This window comes from Haliotis cracherodii, unplaced genomic scaffold (genome assembly GCF_022045235.1).
Source record: "Haliotis cracherodii isolate W230 unplaced genomic scaffold, xgHalCrac1.p SCAF_10, whole genome shotgun sequence".
Taxonomy (NCBI): domain Eukaryota; kingdom Metazoa; phylum Mollusca; class Gastropoda; order Lepetellida; family Haliotidae; genus Haliotis; species Haliotis cracherodii.
Window position 1 is genome coordinate 17,098,800 of NW_027266265.1, and position 16,259 is coordinate 17,115,058.

At 40.1% G+C, this 16,259-nt stretch overlaps 1 protein-coding gene and 1 pseudogene across 2 annotated transcripts; both read left to right on the top strand.

The window, feature by feature from the left end:
* Positions 1-3,088: 3,088 nt before the first annotated feature.
* On the top strand, positions 3,089-9,813 carry LOC139447504 (monomeric sarcosine oxidase-like; annotated as a pseudogene).
* A 1,704-nt stretch (positions 9,814-11,517) lies between these two features.
* On the top strand, positions 11,518-16,041 carry LOC139447511 (fucolectin-4-like). Of its 2 annotated transcripts, none has more exons than XM_071228917.1 (4): positions 11,518-11,740; positions 12,003-12,239; positions 14,985-15,206; positions 15,614-16,041. In XM_071228917.1, the coding sequence occupies exons 1-4, from the start codon at positions 11,680-11,682 to the stop codon at positions 15,853-15,855; spliced, it is 762 nt and encodes a 253-aa protein (XP_071085018.1). In that variant the 5' UTR covers positions 11,518-11,679; the 3' UTR covers positions 15,856-16,041. The 2 variants fall into 2 exon arrangements, with proteins under 2 accessions (XP_071085018.1, XP_071085026.1); XM_071228925.1 differs by having other exon boundaries at positions 12,009-12,239.
* Positions 16,042-16,259: the final 218 nt, after the last annotated feature.

The window sequence follows — 16,259 nt, forward strand, 5'->3', positions numbered from 1 at the left end:
TTAAAACATCGGTCAAAAAACGTGTGCCGGGCGCTATCCTGCTGCAACGTAAAAGTTACGTCTCTGCATTTGCACAAAGAAAATTATCTCGAAGAAAATGAAGCTAAAACATTCTTCTGAACGCCCGTGGGACCCTTTCATGACCTTGATATTGTGTTTTGTTTGAACTGTTTGGCAACTTTGTTTGGGAATTTTATCGAAAAAGAAAAAATTGGGGACGAATATTCTTGAAAAAAAGGAGAAATTACCTGCCACCAAAATGACATTGATGTGTGGAAGTAAAAAAATATCTGGTTTTGTAGCTGTAGCTGGAGAAAATATCTAATCTCGATACAAAATCCCAGCAGCCCAAAACCCCTCCCCACGCCCCACCCCCCTAGCCAAATGGTCGGTCGTATGTACAACAGTTAAGTAGCACTTGTTATATATTTCCATATTTCAACAAGTTGTATTCTGTGTTCTTTTTGTGATGAAGCACTGTTTTGTTTACAAAGTGATAGGGCTTATATTGAAATAAAGACACCTAGATCTTGTGACTGTTCGAATACCATGACATACATATGTGTCTGCCATTTAATTGTTTTGTCTGCTTCTTTGCATCATATGACGTGACTTGGTAAGTCCAACCACCGGGTAAAACAAACGAACTTATCAACATGTGGATATTTGTCTAATTTAATGTCTAATTTATTTAAATGAGATCAACGTCATGTAGATAGCTAAAAAAATATATGTTAGTTTATAAAAACAGTAGGGCTAACCTTAATTTTGGTATATATAGCTAATATTCCATCTGAGCTTTTGAGGGGCGGTCGGGTAGCCTAGTGGTTAAAGCGTTCGCTCGCCACGCCGAAGACCCGGGTTCGATTCCCGACATGGGTACAATGTGTGAAGTCCATTTCTGGTGTCCCCCGCCGTGATGTTGCTGGAATATTGCTAAAAGCGGCGTAAAACCATACTCACTCACTCACTCACTCTGAGCTTTTGAAGCGTACGTAACTCCCAGGGAGCTGAAAGTGTCCTTGACCGACGTAAAGCCATGGGCATGCACGCATCGCAAACTCATTATAATCATAAACCACAGACCACCTTTAATCTCAACCATACACTATACATTTTTCTATAAAAATCTGCTTTGATGTGCACAACTTCATTCAATCTGATCATGCGTTGAAACACATTAACATATATAATAGATGCACAGCTCGATACGTCCTGTCAGATTCATCGTGATCATGAAATTGTTCACCTCCATAGGATTCTGGCAGGGTTATGAGAGACGATTCGTTAGAAAGGCAGCGGTTGGTCGTTTCTCTAGTAGACGGTAATAAAATGATCGAACCACTCCATAATGTCGCTTAAGATACTATACATGTGTTTGTGCTAAAACTGGGCATCCACTGACAATGTGTTGGACACATAATCTACATTTCATATTTACATTTTAATGCAAAATCACACATTGACGGTTTCGAGTGGGAAGTGACCGGTCCTGAGCAGCAAACAGAAAGCCTCCTGTTTCACTTTTCAGGCAAGCCAACATCATCCAAGCGAAGGACTCTGCAGGGTTGCTTACCTTCTCAACACACTGCACATAAACTTGATGCAGTGGTCGTTCAGATAGCCAAGCCTTGAGTCCGGGCCGATTTGATATGGCACTTCGCTTGTCCCACATCCTTGGCTCGGTTTAGAAAAATGAGGAATGCCTTGTTTTCATCATGAGTGTTGACATGCTTCACAAGAGGATCATCAGACAAATAAATGTGTGCAAAAGTGCACAAAACAATTCTATCACGAAGAGCCTCCACATTTATCAAACCACGCCCTGCCATCATAATTGGTAAATATAAGCGATTGAGGGGGGAGCGAGGGTGGTGGGATCTATTGTCTGACATGATTCTTCGTGTGAGGGTGTCAATACACTCAATTTCTTGGTTCGTCCAATCAACAGCACCAAGGGAATACGAAAGGGTGGACACGGCATAAGTATTTGTTGCTTTGACTTCATTGCGAGCGTTCAGCTCTGAACTCCAGTTTTTCTTAAGTCTACATTTGTACTCTGCCCGAAGTTTCCGTTGATATGAGCATTCTGGAGTTTGTCCCTGATCTGCATCCCTAAGTACGTTTTGGCCAGACCTTCCACGAGATGGTCAATAAGTCCTCCCCAATGCAAAGTGACTGATCCTCCCTCTTCTACCTTGCCATGTTGCAAATCAAGAATGTTGCATTTGTCGAGTCCAAAGGACATGCCGATATAGTTAGAAAAGGACTCGACAGGCAGAATCTGTTTTTTTAGTGCAGATCTTCCATTGGCAATAAGTTGCAGGTCATCCTTGTAAAGGGGTGTTGGGGATCTGTGATGAGGAGGTCCCGGATGTTAACCTTCCTCTTTGCTGAGCAAAAAGCTTAAACGATTCAGTGATAAACAGAAAAGCAAATGACTAAAAGAATCGCCCTGAAATATTCCTCTTCCAATACAAATGGTATTCTTCTTCTTCTTCTTCTTCTTATTATTATTATTATTATTGTTACTATTATTATTGAGTACAAGAAAACAAGTTTAAATACAACACAAATACTTTACACAACATACTAAGAAGCCTTCAAAATGCCTATTTCACTAAGCCTAAAATATATTTACTTTGTAACAAGTAAAATTTTACTGTAAAACATGGTACCACACGGCGAAGTACTCAAAAATCAAATTCAGAATGTACAACAAACGTACGTCAAATATATTTTGTGTTACATCTTTCAAAAGAAATCCTGACAAAATTCAGGTAAGGTCAGGTAATTGTAACAGATGTATGGGTTACCTATCTGTTTTCACATGTCGCCACACGACATGCATATTCAGTGCATCAGTAATACATTTACCAATCACAAACCCAGCTTTCCGGTCGACAGTATTATGCAGTAACTTGCATGGATAGTCATAGAGCTTCAGTTGTCCTATTTGGAGCATTTGACCTTTTTGTTATTGACAGCTCCATGAAGTCTTACAACAGTACAAGTGAGCAGCTGTTGGGTCCGATCACGAGCAGCGTGTACACAGGCTCTCCTCCACTTGTCTCGTATATATTGCACAATGGCTGCATCTTAGCGACAGTATTTTGAGTACAATGTCATTGGCTGCGGAGGGATAGGCAGCGGAGCTCTATACTGGTTGTCAAAGCGTTCCAGTATAATAAAATCCTTCACGCACTTAAATATTAAGGTTTCGTACATGTATCATGTATTTCAGTCCTTGGTCTCGAGCAGTTTTCTCTCGGTCATAAAAGAGGAGGCTCACAAGACGTATCAAGGATCATGTAAGTTTAGTACAACAGAGAAGTGAAATTTACACGAAACAAAATATATATATTGATATTGTACTTATGCACAACAATGTTATCATGAGTTACTACTATGCTTATGAGCAATAACTTAGAAGATACTGCATTCGTCCTGCTGAACGTCAAATGTTATTATGCATACCACACTTCCTTCCCCGGAGACCAGCTGCACAAGGCGGTCTTAGCATAAAGTCTATTGGAACCCCTATAACTTGACAATACAATACTAGACCGAACACCTGTTATTTTAAAAATAATACATTTACAATTCCATTTTCAATCTAGGTAAAGGAGCAGCGGGTTTATGTAATTGTGACACTGACACACATGAAACACATATCGGTAGAACTCAGTCATGGGTCTACTATCCGCATGATGTCATATATGTTGCTGGCATGAAATCAAAGCTACCCTACTGAGAGTCCGTCATGCAGCAGGAGTCCTGAAACAGATCTGAGAAAGCACCGTGGAGACGGCCTACCATACACCTGAGTCCTACATAAACTCTCCAAAAAATAATGTATGATTACCGAAACAAAATAGTGTCGAGGGATAGTGATGAATTGATAAGCATAAAGAAAAACTAGGTGTAACATGACAATCACTTAACGTTTGAGAAATGGTTCACTGGCGCATGTGAACAGCGATTTGATTGGCTGTTTATACTCGATTTCATAAAACCTGCTTTAAGGGACCTCGGGCGCCCAGGCAGGATTACAACCATCTTTAAACGTGTTTGGGCATGACGCAGCCGGGAATCAAACCCAGGACTTGCTGCTATACGGGCGGACACTCTATCACTAGACCATTTTGTGTAAAACTAAATTGGTTCAATGAAGACTGGAGTAAGAAATGAATTTGCAACCACATGACCCCAACCATATTTGAAATGTTGCAAATTTGTACAGAAAAACTTTCTTTGATTTTCAAAGATTAGATGTCTAAGATACTCATAAGCAGTTGTGTATTATGCGAATTTTTAAGTAATATTTCAAATTATATTTTTTTAAATAAAACCCTGTTGAATATTCTTTGAGTGCTGATTAACGTATGATACTTTCAATTGAAAATCAAACATATGATAAAAACAACTGAGATGTATGGTTTCTTTTCATCCCCAGTTCTAGCTTACTAATTGTTCTTAATAAGTTCTATGAGACAATTTTATGGATGAGTTTCATTACGTTTATTAAAACATGAGGTGGGCTCAAAGGGTTAGACCACGTGTCCAGATTACTTTTTCTGACACGATATACAAATACGTATCTTAAATGGATCAGATTTTGTTTGTTATATCGTCGTCAATTGACAGACATAAATACATTGACGAAACTACGAATGAATAAGTATCTACTTAAAATGGGAGGTAATTATTGTGTTTCAGCCGCCTGACGTACGATGATGATCGCTACACCAGACTCATCCCCGACACATTCAAGGCGTAAGTCCGTGCGAGTTGAGTGAGTTTAACATCACTTTGAACAGTATACACATTATATCACAGCATGTTGAAGGAAAACACAGAGTGATGAAGGTCACAGACTTTATACACCGCCGGGCAAAAGAAAGCACACACTAGAAATAGGATTTGACCAAATATTTACAAACCGCTAGCGTACTGAAAACAGTCGCTGAAAAACTAAAAACTTAAGTTCCAAAAAACACAACTACGACACTTGTACCAAATACATCCTATCTTTGTTTCATTTTAGCATCCATACAAGATAGATATATACTGTCTTTTGTCCTGCAGTTTTGATCAATGAATGTTTTATGAACGTCTCAATGATCTGACTGATCAATCTAGGGTTGATCCAGGCGTCAGTTGGTAGTGTAAGACGTAATGCTGAAATACTGAAATGCGCTGGAGAAAATGCTTTCCGATAAAAGTCAATGATAAACATATAAGCAAGTACTGTTGACAAATGAACAAATATACCATACAGATGCTATAGAAACAAACACACACATGCCTAACAATGAGGGGACAGCAATGAGGTATCACTTCTATTGAAAAGTGTACGCCAAAATTAATGCAAATATGTAAGCCACGTTTTGGGATTAAGCAGAACTTTTAGTGAGCACTCGATGACTACCTTTAACAACAATACATTTGTATTGTCCAAGAGCAGCTGGCGCCAGATTGAGCGCGAGTCACTTCAGCAGGTTGTATGGATGACCGGGGGTCTGCGCCTGGCCAGGAAGGGACAGACTGAGGACATCATGGAGAAGTTCGCTGAAGCAATGGACAGGAACAACATCAAGTGAGTTATTATGTGTATTGGATGTCATGATAACATTTGTGTCTCAATTTTTTTTGAATTGGAGTCCGTTCTTGAGTTCTTTTTAATGGAGCCATCTGGTAATACCCATAAATATGCCGTGTATACTAACTTAATTATATACATTTCATTTCCTCATCAGATACGACAGGTTGTCAAACCTGCAACTGATGGCCCGCTACCCCCAGTTCACAGTGGGTCCAGATATCGTGGGCTTGTACCAGGAGCAGGCGGGCCTCGTAGATGCTGCTGTGGGGAACGCTGTCCACATTCAGCTGGCCCGGGGAAAGGGGGCTACAGTCCTGGAGAACTGCCCTGCTACCAGGCTCAGTAGGGCCAACAACGGCAACGTCATTGTACGTACTTTGCATGCTCAACAGCAGCAGCAGCAGTGTACGCACATTACATGCCCAAAATCAACGTCATTGTACGCACTTTACATCCCCACGTTCAAAGCCATTCTACGTACTCTATATGCTCAACAGAAACGTCATAGTACGTACTTTAATACAATAAACACTGATTGTGCGACTTGACATCTTGAAGGGAAAAGTCATTTCACATCCTTGACTTGGTCAACTGCAATGCAATATTTTATGTACATCTCAACTTACCTTGAAAAGAACGAGAAACAATCCACACAGACGAACCGTGACTGACGTGCAAGTGAATCCTCATATCAAAGTATCTTTAAACGCCTTTGCATACATCATTGTAGACACATTACACATTTCAAAATCATTGAAACAAACACATTTCAACTCTTTATCATTCAGACATGTTGAGAGATATCGCTGGATAAAGTGTACCATTTCTTTATTGAACAAGAAAAGCCAGGAGATAGTTTGTTTGTTGATACTGACTAAACATATCATTGTTAGGTTCACACAACGAAGGGCGTGTTCGAGTGCCGGAAGGTGGTGGTGACGGCAGGGGGGTGGCTCAACTCGGTCCTGGGGACAATCGGCGTCCACGTCCCCGTCACCGTCACACAGGAACAGGTGACGTACTACGCCACGCCGCACATGAAGGAGTTCACCAAGGAAAAGTAAGTACAAACACTGAACATGACTTGGTCTCTTTGCTATTTTTGTCAGCCACGATACCAAACATTAATGCGTTTGGTTCCACCAACCAAAGTAAACTCTATACATATGTAACCTATAGCCCTAAAGACCACATGCACAAAGTGATCTTCATCAGAAGGTTATGTATGTGTTAAAATATAGCAGTGAGTATTTGCAGAAAGTATTTGAGTGAAGTGGAGTGAAGTGGAATTATTAACAGGTGGATTCTTAAGTATTTGTCTGAATGTTTGCGAATATCAGTAAAGAACCAAGTTCATTTATGTCACACGAGAAACTTACGTAAAGACTTCATTCCTTGATCCATGGGTACTTATAAATGATGTATCAATGATCTAACATGATTCAATAAAGGTAAAATAGCCAATTCTTTTTCAATGATTTTTTTTTTACTCTCCTGAGCTAGAAATAAGGGAGAAAACCAGTGAAACCGCCCATGTTTCATATTTAAACATGTGCATAAACAATCAGAGCGATTAAAAAACTATCCATAAGTCAGTGGATGAGGGATGAATTCAACTATCCCTTTATGTCAATCAATATTTAAGCAGCTCCAGGCTTTGGTGGTCACATTTCACAACTTTAGAGGTACAATCGAACATGGACTTTCTACAAAGATTTAAACAAAGCGCACTATAATTTGTAGAACACAATTATGACTCAAATGTTTTTTATCAGGGTTACAACATTCAAGGCCTAAGCATAACCTTTAAAAAGAGTTATGGTGGACATGCGGAGAACAATTATGAATTCGACGCATCAGTGACAAAAATGATGTCCGATGCAATATTCTGTTTTGACTCGTACCATATGTTTCCGTGTTGCTTTTTCAGGGAAACAATTGACTTACCACAGGTGGTCTGAAAGCGTTCACCTTTTGCGAACATTTGGTATGATATCGTCAGAATCGTACAACGGACTAAGCCTTTAGCAGATATTTGGGTTAATATCCCTGTCACACATCAAAAGCTGAACTAAGGATATTCAGCACATATTATTACAAATGAAAAAGAAACCCTTAAGATTGATTACACGTATTGCAGTCAACAATATTTTCACATGTGATTTAATACAAAAGATCAAATGGTATTGCGGGTACTTCATTGTTGAGTGCACCCACGTTTCCTATATGGCCAAATAACATTGACTATAGCATTGTTCTACACAAAAGTTGAGGTCATCTTCAGAACATCACTGAAATGTCCTCTTTTCACATGTTCTCATGTCCAGAGAGATGTCCGGTTTGATTAAAGTTGGTGATGAATATGACCGAGTTGGGAATCACAAGTAGGAGCAATCACACCAAGGCCTGAAATCATGAAAATTACTAACCACTTACTAACAAAATTACTTACATCTATCATGTATTATGATACAAGAATTCAATTCAACATGCTCATTTAAAGGGAATATATAATAACCTACATTTAAACAATGAACAATATTTTTAGAAAAACAAACCTTGTTTACAATTAAACACAAAATTATCATTCTACACATCTATCCTCATAATAACACAATATCATACTCACAAAGGCCTTCTCCCTGTCCAGGTCTCACGAGAGAGAAGATCAACTATAAACCGCTATGCAATGGCTTTATGAATTAGGACCAGAAACAAAATGCATGCTTTTCACAAGTGAAAATGTGTTTGGGCGACCCGTTCCAATCTTAAGGTTGACAGTTTTCCCTCAACCCCTTGATGAAAGAGCATGATAAAAGAGCACATGATGTGACAATCCCAAATGACTCATTTTCTATATGATAACACCTTTAAAACGGTTATCAGTCACCTCATGTGCCCAAGACACGCCAGTTTTAGGGAAGTTTGACAGAGCCAATGAATTTGACAAATTTCACATGGTCCTGATTATGAAAAAACTTGACTACAAGTTGAAACACTCAAAACCGTTCTGTGTTAGGTGTCCAATCTGGATTTTTCACTGCCCCCGTTACCGCATCTACGCCCTTCCCATCCACGGCAACACGGGGTCGAAGATGGAGGTCGACGCTGGAGGCAACGTAGTCACGGCCGACACGAGGACCTTTGCTGCAGGAGATTTGTCCCAAGGTAGATGTCCCACTGTTCAATAACCTTAACATCAGTGATAAACTGATGATAAACTACAAACTGAATGTTGATTTGTACTTGGTCTTTACAGTTCTTGGGACCAATCCTTCAGACCAAGACCTGCCTCTACACCATGCCTCCAGACAGACACTTCGTGGTCGACACATGCGCATACAAGGGCTGGTCTGACGTCATCGTTTGTTGTGGAGCTGGACATGCGTACAAGTGAGCACTTCTTGGAATGCATCCTCTAGCATGTAGTGACCATATTTAGGATTCTAATTGGGCATATTCTGGCTGTAGAACCTGTTCTATTTAATGTTTAAGCGAATTCATGGACTGGCATGGATCCATATTCATGAACTTTGATTTGAGTGTGAGACCATGCATCATGTGCCATCGAATACTAGTATATGAATAACGTGATGTATAGTTTTCCGGAAGGTTATAGTACTGCATTCAGTGTATTCAAAGTTCCCTGAAGGTACATATCATTTACAATGCCACAACATTGGTTGGTTGAATGAGTGTGTAATGTTTGCTTTACACTGCATCAGCAATCTTGCAGCTGTTCAGCGCGACACTTTGTTGGTTAAATCATATCCTAAATTCAATTTACACTGACATGAATGCCGAATTGTGGTATTATGCTTTTGGGTAAATGCAATACATCGTATATCAACCGTAATGTCAAAATCAGGGACTTCCGTATCGATCATTGACAAACGCGAACTCCTCTGTGTGTGTGTGTGTGTGTGTGTGTGTGTGTGTGTGTGTGTGTGTGTGTGTGTACAACAAACCAACCAACCAAACCAACCCTCGTTCATCGTTAAAAATTACTTCTGTGGTTGTTCATATTTCAGATTTGCAAAGTCTGCTTGGAAAAGTCCTGAGCGAGCTCGCCGTTGACGGTCGTACCCAGTACAACATCAGTCAATTCAACATCACCAGAGACGCGATTCAGGATCCCACTTTCAAACCAACGTTTTTCCTGGGACATGGCACAGAGGCAAAACTGTAGACAGAAGCGAAACTATAGACAGAAGGCTGCTTATTTCCCGTTCATACGTTTCCCGTACAGAAAGAGTTAACACGTTCATGTAATTGGGCCCCGTTCCACAGAACTCCCAATCTTTTATATGAAATACACAGCATTTACGTCATATTTTATGAAACCATAATTCAATAACGGAAACATTGCATTTGGTACTTTTCGTGATATGAGCATGTCACATTTTCAAGCAAATGTATAACGCCTAATTTACCTGCAGTAGTAATAGATTCTGTAAAATCGGAACTTGCTTTGTGTGGATTCAAATCTAAAGCGTCTTATAACATACTAAAACTCACATTATGGGAGACATTATTCATGTATCCATGGGCAGTTTGGTGTGTGTCTGTAGTCAGGCTATTCGTAGTTTTACTTTGACCATTTTTTTGTTAACTTCGATTACTTAGTCATCCATCTTGTCTTTTATATGTGTTAACACATTCAATGATACAGCTGTATCATTCAAGTCGGTCCATGGATAAAGAAAGATCTGTTTGAAAAATGACTGCCAGAACGGTTTCAAGGCCACAACCTAACGCCCCAACACACCAGAAACATTGCACGTGGATCACGCAGTTCATCGGTACATGTTGGTTGGGGTTCATTTTTGATTTTGTCCCTTCAGTGAATGGTCGTCAAATCGCTATGAGGCATGAGTAACACGTGAGCTCTCTACTCTTGCTTTAATGCAGTATTTGTGATCATTTAGGAATAGTGCCGCCTACAACGACATGAAGGCCAAATGGCTACTGAAAGTCTTCTAACTGGCAGACCTCACCGAGAGGAAGCCTGTATGTTCAATGTCTGTGATTTGCAGACTTTGAGGGTTTCTGCAGACACAAAATGTAAATGAGGGCCCTGCAGAGTACGCCCTAGGTCAACAACACAAGTCCATCACTGAGTAATCCTAAACCAGGATCTGGGAAATCGAACCCAAACAGCCAATCAAATTGCTGGTGACTTGCGCCATGCCACCGACATCACGATGGCCAGATTTCAGAGAAATGACACTTGACCAACAAAGGGACGTATGCTTCATTCAAACCTGTCGATTGGCCTCCTAAAGTATGCTTTGGACGTCAGAGAGGTTAATGGTGGTTCAATTTTATACTATTCAAAACAATAGACATGGTAGCGATGAAATATAGGATGTGAAAAAATCAGATTGAATTCACAGCGAATTCCTGCAATTATTTATCACTATATATTGAACTCAGTTCCCATTTACCCTGGGGAAATAAGAATATGCTTTGCTGTCACTGAAGTTTAATAAAGTCATTAGATAACAAGAAAAGAAGCGTGTACACTCCTTTGTCTGTACCGACAACCAGCATTCAGTAGGTCTGTGATGCGCCAGGAAACGAAAATAGCAATAGCATTGATGCAAATATCGCTTTATGCACAAAAACACCTCAAGATTACTGTTTACAGCAGTTCTTCATCATATACTGAGCTTACAAAAGTAATAACTAGTGCCATTATGTAGCACAAATCGGTAGGTCCAGGCATATCAAATCACACCATGGTTCTGCTGATTATTAGTTTCTCAATTGCATTTTCTATATTGGAAATGTAACATTAGCAAATATCACAAAGGGAAGATTTGCATTCACAGCAACTCCACCCTCAGAGTATTGCTCAAAGGTTGAAGTATCGCAGCTCATGCATCACCCCACAGTCGGGTGGCAAGGATTCCAGGGCTTGCCTTGGCTGGGCAAGCAAATAGCAGGAGCGGTGTAAAAGTCCCAAGCAAGCTTGTTGTCACAGATAGTCACCATACATCACTCCTGTCATATTTGGCCGGGTGAGCAGAGAACCAAGTATTGCCGTATATGCAGTCGTTTGTTTCTGAATCATGAGAAACATGACTCAATATTCAGCATCAGTACTTATTGGATGGCAATTCATTCACATAGGTAAGTATGACATCATGCTGCAATGGCATCCCCTACCCACCCACCCTCCTTTTTCAGATACCTCACCTATCACCATGTGCCAGTCCCTCGTTTGTTTTTTGTTCACTTGTGACTTGTAATGTGCATGCCAATATCCTTCCTCAACAAAACAACGGATCTTTCGATAGGCTAAGAAAAGCATACTCCACTTCAGCAGGCCTAACTTATCCACAACATAATCTAAATATAAGATCCGCTGCTTCCCTAACGTTTTCAATGATAGTTTCAGGGGTAGGTATCAACCTGGCTCTGAACAAACCAAGCACTCAAATCAGCACAAATCCGGATTTCGCTTACGCCAGCCGGGCAGTGGATGGGAACAGCGACCCATACTACCCGAACGGGTCCTGCACTGGCACTAGGCATCAGACACCGTCAGAAGCTTATCTGTGGTGGCAAGTGGACCTTGGCTGCTCTCTCTTTGTTTCAGAGGTAGTCATCACAAACAGAGACTATGCTGGTTGGTCAATTTTCTTACAACTTTTTAAGTTGGTAAATCCTTGGTTGGTCAATTTTCTCTCTATGTATTGGTTTTTCATTCCTTTATGACAGTATTCCAGCTTTTAAGGCGTATTCCGTCAATTTATATACTACTCAAAAGACGTTAAGGACCACCCAATTCTCTGATATTACTATGAATAATGTGTCATGGCATGATGTACAGTGATTATAAACCAACCATCAAACGTTATAATGCAAAATAGGTGGCACACCCAGTAATCAATAATCTTCATGAATTGAAACGAACAATCGAAAATTGTATTCCTTGCGATGAAAGGTTCACCTTCAAGCATATATTGCTTGACTGTGTGGACTTGGGAATTGCAAGGCATTCACATTATCAAAAAGATAAAAATCTGAGAGATCTCTTTTCCCGTGTAAGCTGGCATTTGGTCTGTATAATAAATTTTAAATATGTAAGAGAATCATTATTTGCTTTTTTGAAATTTGGTGTGATGATTTTATCAACTTAGATAGTCTGTCCAGGAGGTTAACGAATCGTAAAATAATGGCCCTCCTGTGTGACACGTAATTCCTATCATAACCGATGTAACTATCATCAACCAGTCTTTTGAGCCAACTCATTGCTGATTAGTTTTAAATATTTGTTAGTACTGGTCACAACCACCAGAGACTAAGGTGATGACGTAAATCCTGCTGAAGTATCATGCAGGAAGCAGAGGTACCGTGAGTCCCCATGATCCCCGGCGAGGTGGCCTAGCTTTGGTTACTGGTGGCCGACAGCCCGTGTTTTAAACTGTATGAATGACATAGTTATGCCGAAACGTGTTTGATAAAATGTGTGTTTAAATATAACTTTGCATTCATGACTCAATTGTGAATATATCGACTTGGTCTCGTCGCCGTATGGCTGAAATAATGCCGATGCGACGTTAAATTTTAATTCACTCACTCATGACATGATATAGAAACTATAGTAATATAAAAGAATCGGTTGGTCCTTGGTAGTATATATGGATTTTGAGGTATCCAGATTCCCTTCTAAGTTAACAAGTCTTCTTACAACAGACAGAACATAGTCCCTTATGAAACCTCTAACTAGGATGTGTTGTTGTATGTTGAGTTCATGGTTCATTCCGTTTCCACAAATTCTAAGTAATAAGGACATGTTTTATTGGCCAACGTTTTCCTGTCAGTTGACGTTCCTTACAACTCAACGTCTCAATTTAACGTGAGGGTTTTTCCGAAAACAATTAATTAACTTCATCATGAACAGTGTTCAGGAATCACTATCAAATAGTGATGTTATATGTTTGCAAAAAGGTGCGCGTATCCTGCGCCTCAACTCAAGGTGAGCGTTACCCGTCACAAACACATGCAGCGGCAAGTCAAATGTTAACGTGAAGAAACATACAAATAAAAAATAGGGAATTGCAAGGGACATTATTGCTGTGACTGATGCGTCATATTTGGGAATACCCTCCACATGTCTACATTTAAATGTTGTAAACCTGAACAGATGACTTGATCAGTCGCATTGTGCTCTTTTAAATCTTCGAGGAAAAAGCTTGCCCGAATGCACCTCAAAATTTGTGAAATTAAGACAGGACTGGAGCTGCTTAATATTGCAGCAGGAATATGGCTTGACATAACGGTAAACTTGTCTATTGGAAAGTTGACATCATCTCACGTGTCATACATATGAAACAGATGAGGCGGTTTCAATGGGTACTTTTATTCTGAACCCGTGAAGATCAGGGGTAGGATAGGTATTCAGCAACCCATGCTTGTCGTAAAAGGCGACTATGCTTGTCGTAAGAGACGACTAATGGAATCGGTTGGTCAGACTCGCTGACTTGGTTGATGCATGTCATCGTATCCCAATTGTGTGGATTGATTCTCATGATGTCAATCACTGGATTGTCTGGTTTAAATCAGTGGAAGGGAATTGGTTACACAATCAATTAAGTTTATTACAGAAGTGAATCAGACGTTTGAGTGTGCGAAAAAAGTTACCTAATTCCCTTCCTCTCTAACGTGTGAGTTCTAACCTCTCATATCATCCGAGGAATTCGAATTATATTCAAATCGCAAGATCCTTTTTGGATTTGTTTTTATTTGTTTGGAATTTCTGCTTATGTCTGCTATTCAACGCTAAATACACCATTGATACACCAAACACTCAAGTAAACTAGTCATTTGTTTGTATCACCTGCTTTGATATTGCTGGAATATTGCAAAAAGCGGCGTAAAAGCACATTTACTAACTCAGTAAACTAGTGGACACATTCTGAAACATCGTTCTGTATCGTTCAATATCAATGTCGATATTTATGTAGCAATATTTTGGTAAATCGTGAACACAGCATATTCACACCAGGACAGCAGAGTATCAGAGGCCTATTATACGCATTAAGAGTTTAGCATAATGGAGATATGCCCCTTCTCCTTTGAGCATGCATACCCCACTTTGCCATGTGCTTTAGACCAAATTCTATTGTATACCCTATACGTAATGGTATAGAATGACATGTGTGTATGCTGTTCAGAAAGTGTAACCGTTCACTCCCAGTTTGAGGGCAACTGCACCAACTATGTTATTGAAATAACAAATAATGGTACAATTTATGCACCCATGTACGATTAAGTGTGGCTAAAATGATTCCTCATCCAGGTATTAAAGGATGCTCAGTCTTTCTATTTGCACATTGCATCATGACGTAGGATTTTTTGTCAAACCAAGGTGAACGTCTTCATGATTTCGACATCCTCCTGGCTGATAACGTAACGATGAACGAGGCCCTCGTCTGTCGCCACTACCCGGGCCCGCTGGGGACGGGCCTGACCGAGACTCTCCCCTGTCACTCCCCCCTCAGCGGACGCTATCTGCGGGTACAGATCCCCTGGAATAACTATACAGACATGCTCACGCTCTGCGAAGTCCAAGTCATAGGGGTTCCAAACAGTATGTTGTTGTTTGTTCTTCAGAAGTGAATGTGCAGAGCGTTTTTTTCTGTTTTTTTTCTGCTGTTATGTCAAATGTAACTGTTGTTATCGTTCCCGTATACGTCCTATTGTATAATGTAAGGTCATTAATACATGTCTGGTTCGCCCTGGTTATGTGTCCAGATTTTTCATCACCATACCCATGATCGCGGGTTTTACCCAAGTAGTAAACGTCTTAGAGCTTAGACTTTGGGCTTTCCTTCTACGCGAAGCTGACACGCCATGATATAACTGGAATTCTGTTTAAAAAGACGTTAAACCCAACTCACTCACTGACTTATTCATAAAGGTATTGATCAAAGGAGTCGACAATACACATGTGTCATGCATTAAGATTTCTATACCACTTCATTTTTTCTCAACCAGAGATGGCCCTAACTCGTCAGATCAACACGCGAGTCACCTCTAACAAGCTGAGAATGATGACGTCATCACTCGAAATGTGCGCCCGGGCGTGCCAGGAGGGGGTTCAGTGTGTGGGTTTTAATTTCTCCCCCTTGGCTGCCAATATTTCCAACTGTGAGCTGCTGGCTTCCACCATAAATGTCGTCACCGACGCCGACTGGAGTCTCTACGTCGCCAACTCATACGACGTTTGCAGCTGCTGAGGCTGAGGCTACTTTGTGACTTTTCAAATGGTTCATCCGAGTTATTAAAATATGATGTCAATAATATAGGTATGATTCAACAATTTAGATTTTCTGTCCCTACTTCAAGACATCAAATTTGGATGAGATTGAAACTATTTGAATAATATCCAAATGTCTCTATGCTATGCCTGATTTATGTAGATAGCTGTCATCATACAAAATAAATGAATTTGATGCCAATACTATTTGTATGACTCAACATATTGGGAGCATACTGCTCCATGACATACAATTCATTGTCACTGATGGAACCACAACAATTGTTTCAGAACACCCAACATGTCCAGTGAACAATTGTTTTTAGCTATTTGACTTCGAATGTATTTTATTGTCCAAAATGACATATACACGTACAGAAATGT

Coding starts and splice junctions, on each gene's coding strand:
- LOC139447511 (XM_071228917.1), top strand. CDS start 11,680: ATGAGAAACATGACTCAATATTCAGCATCAGTACTTATTGGATGGCAA. Junction 11,741..12,002: donor ATGGCAATTCATTCACATAG/GTAAGTATGACA, acceptor TTTCAATGATAG/TTTCAGGGGTAGGTATCAAC. Junction 15,207..15,613: donor AGTCATAGGGGTTCCAAACA/GTATGTTGTTGT, acceptor TTTCTCAACCAG/AGATGGCCCTAACTCGTCAG.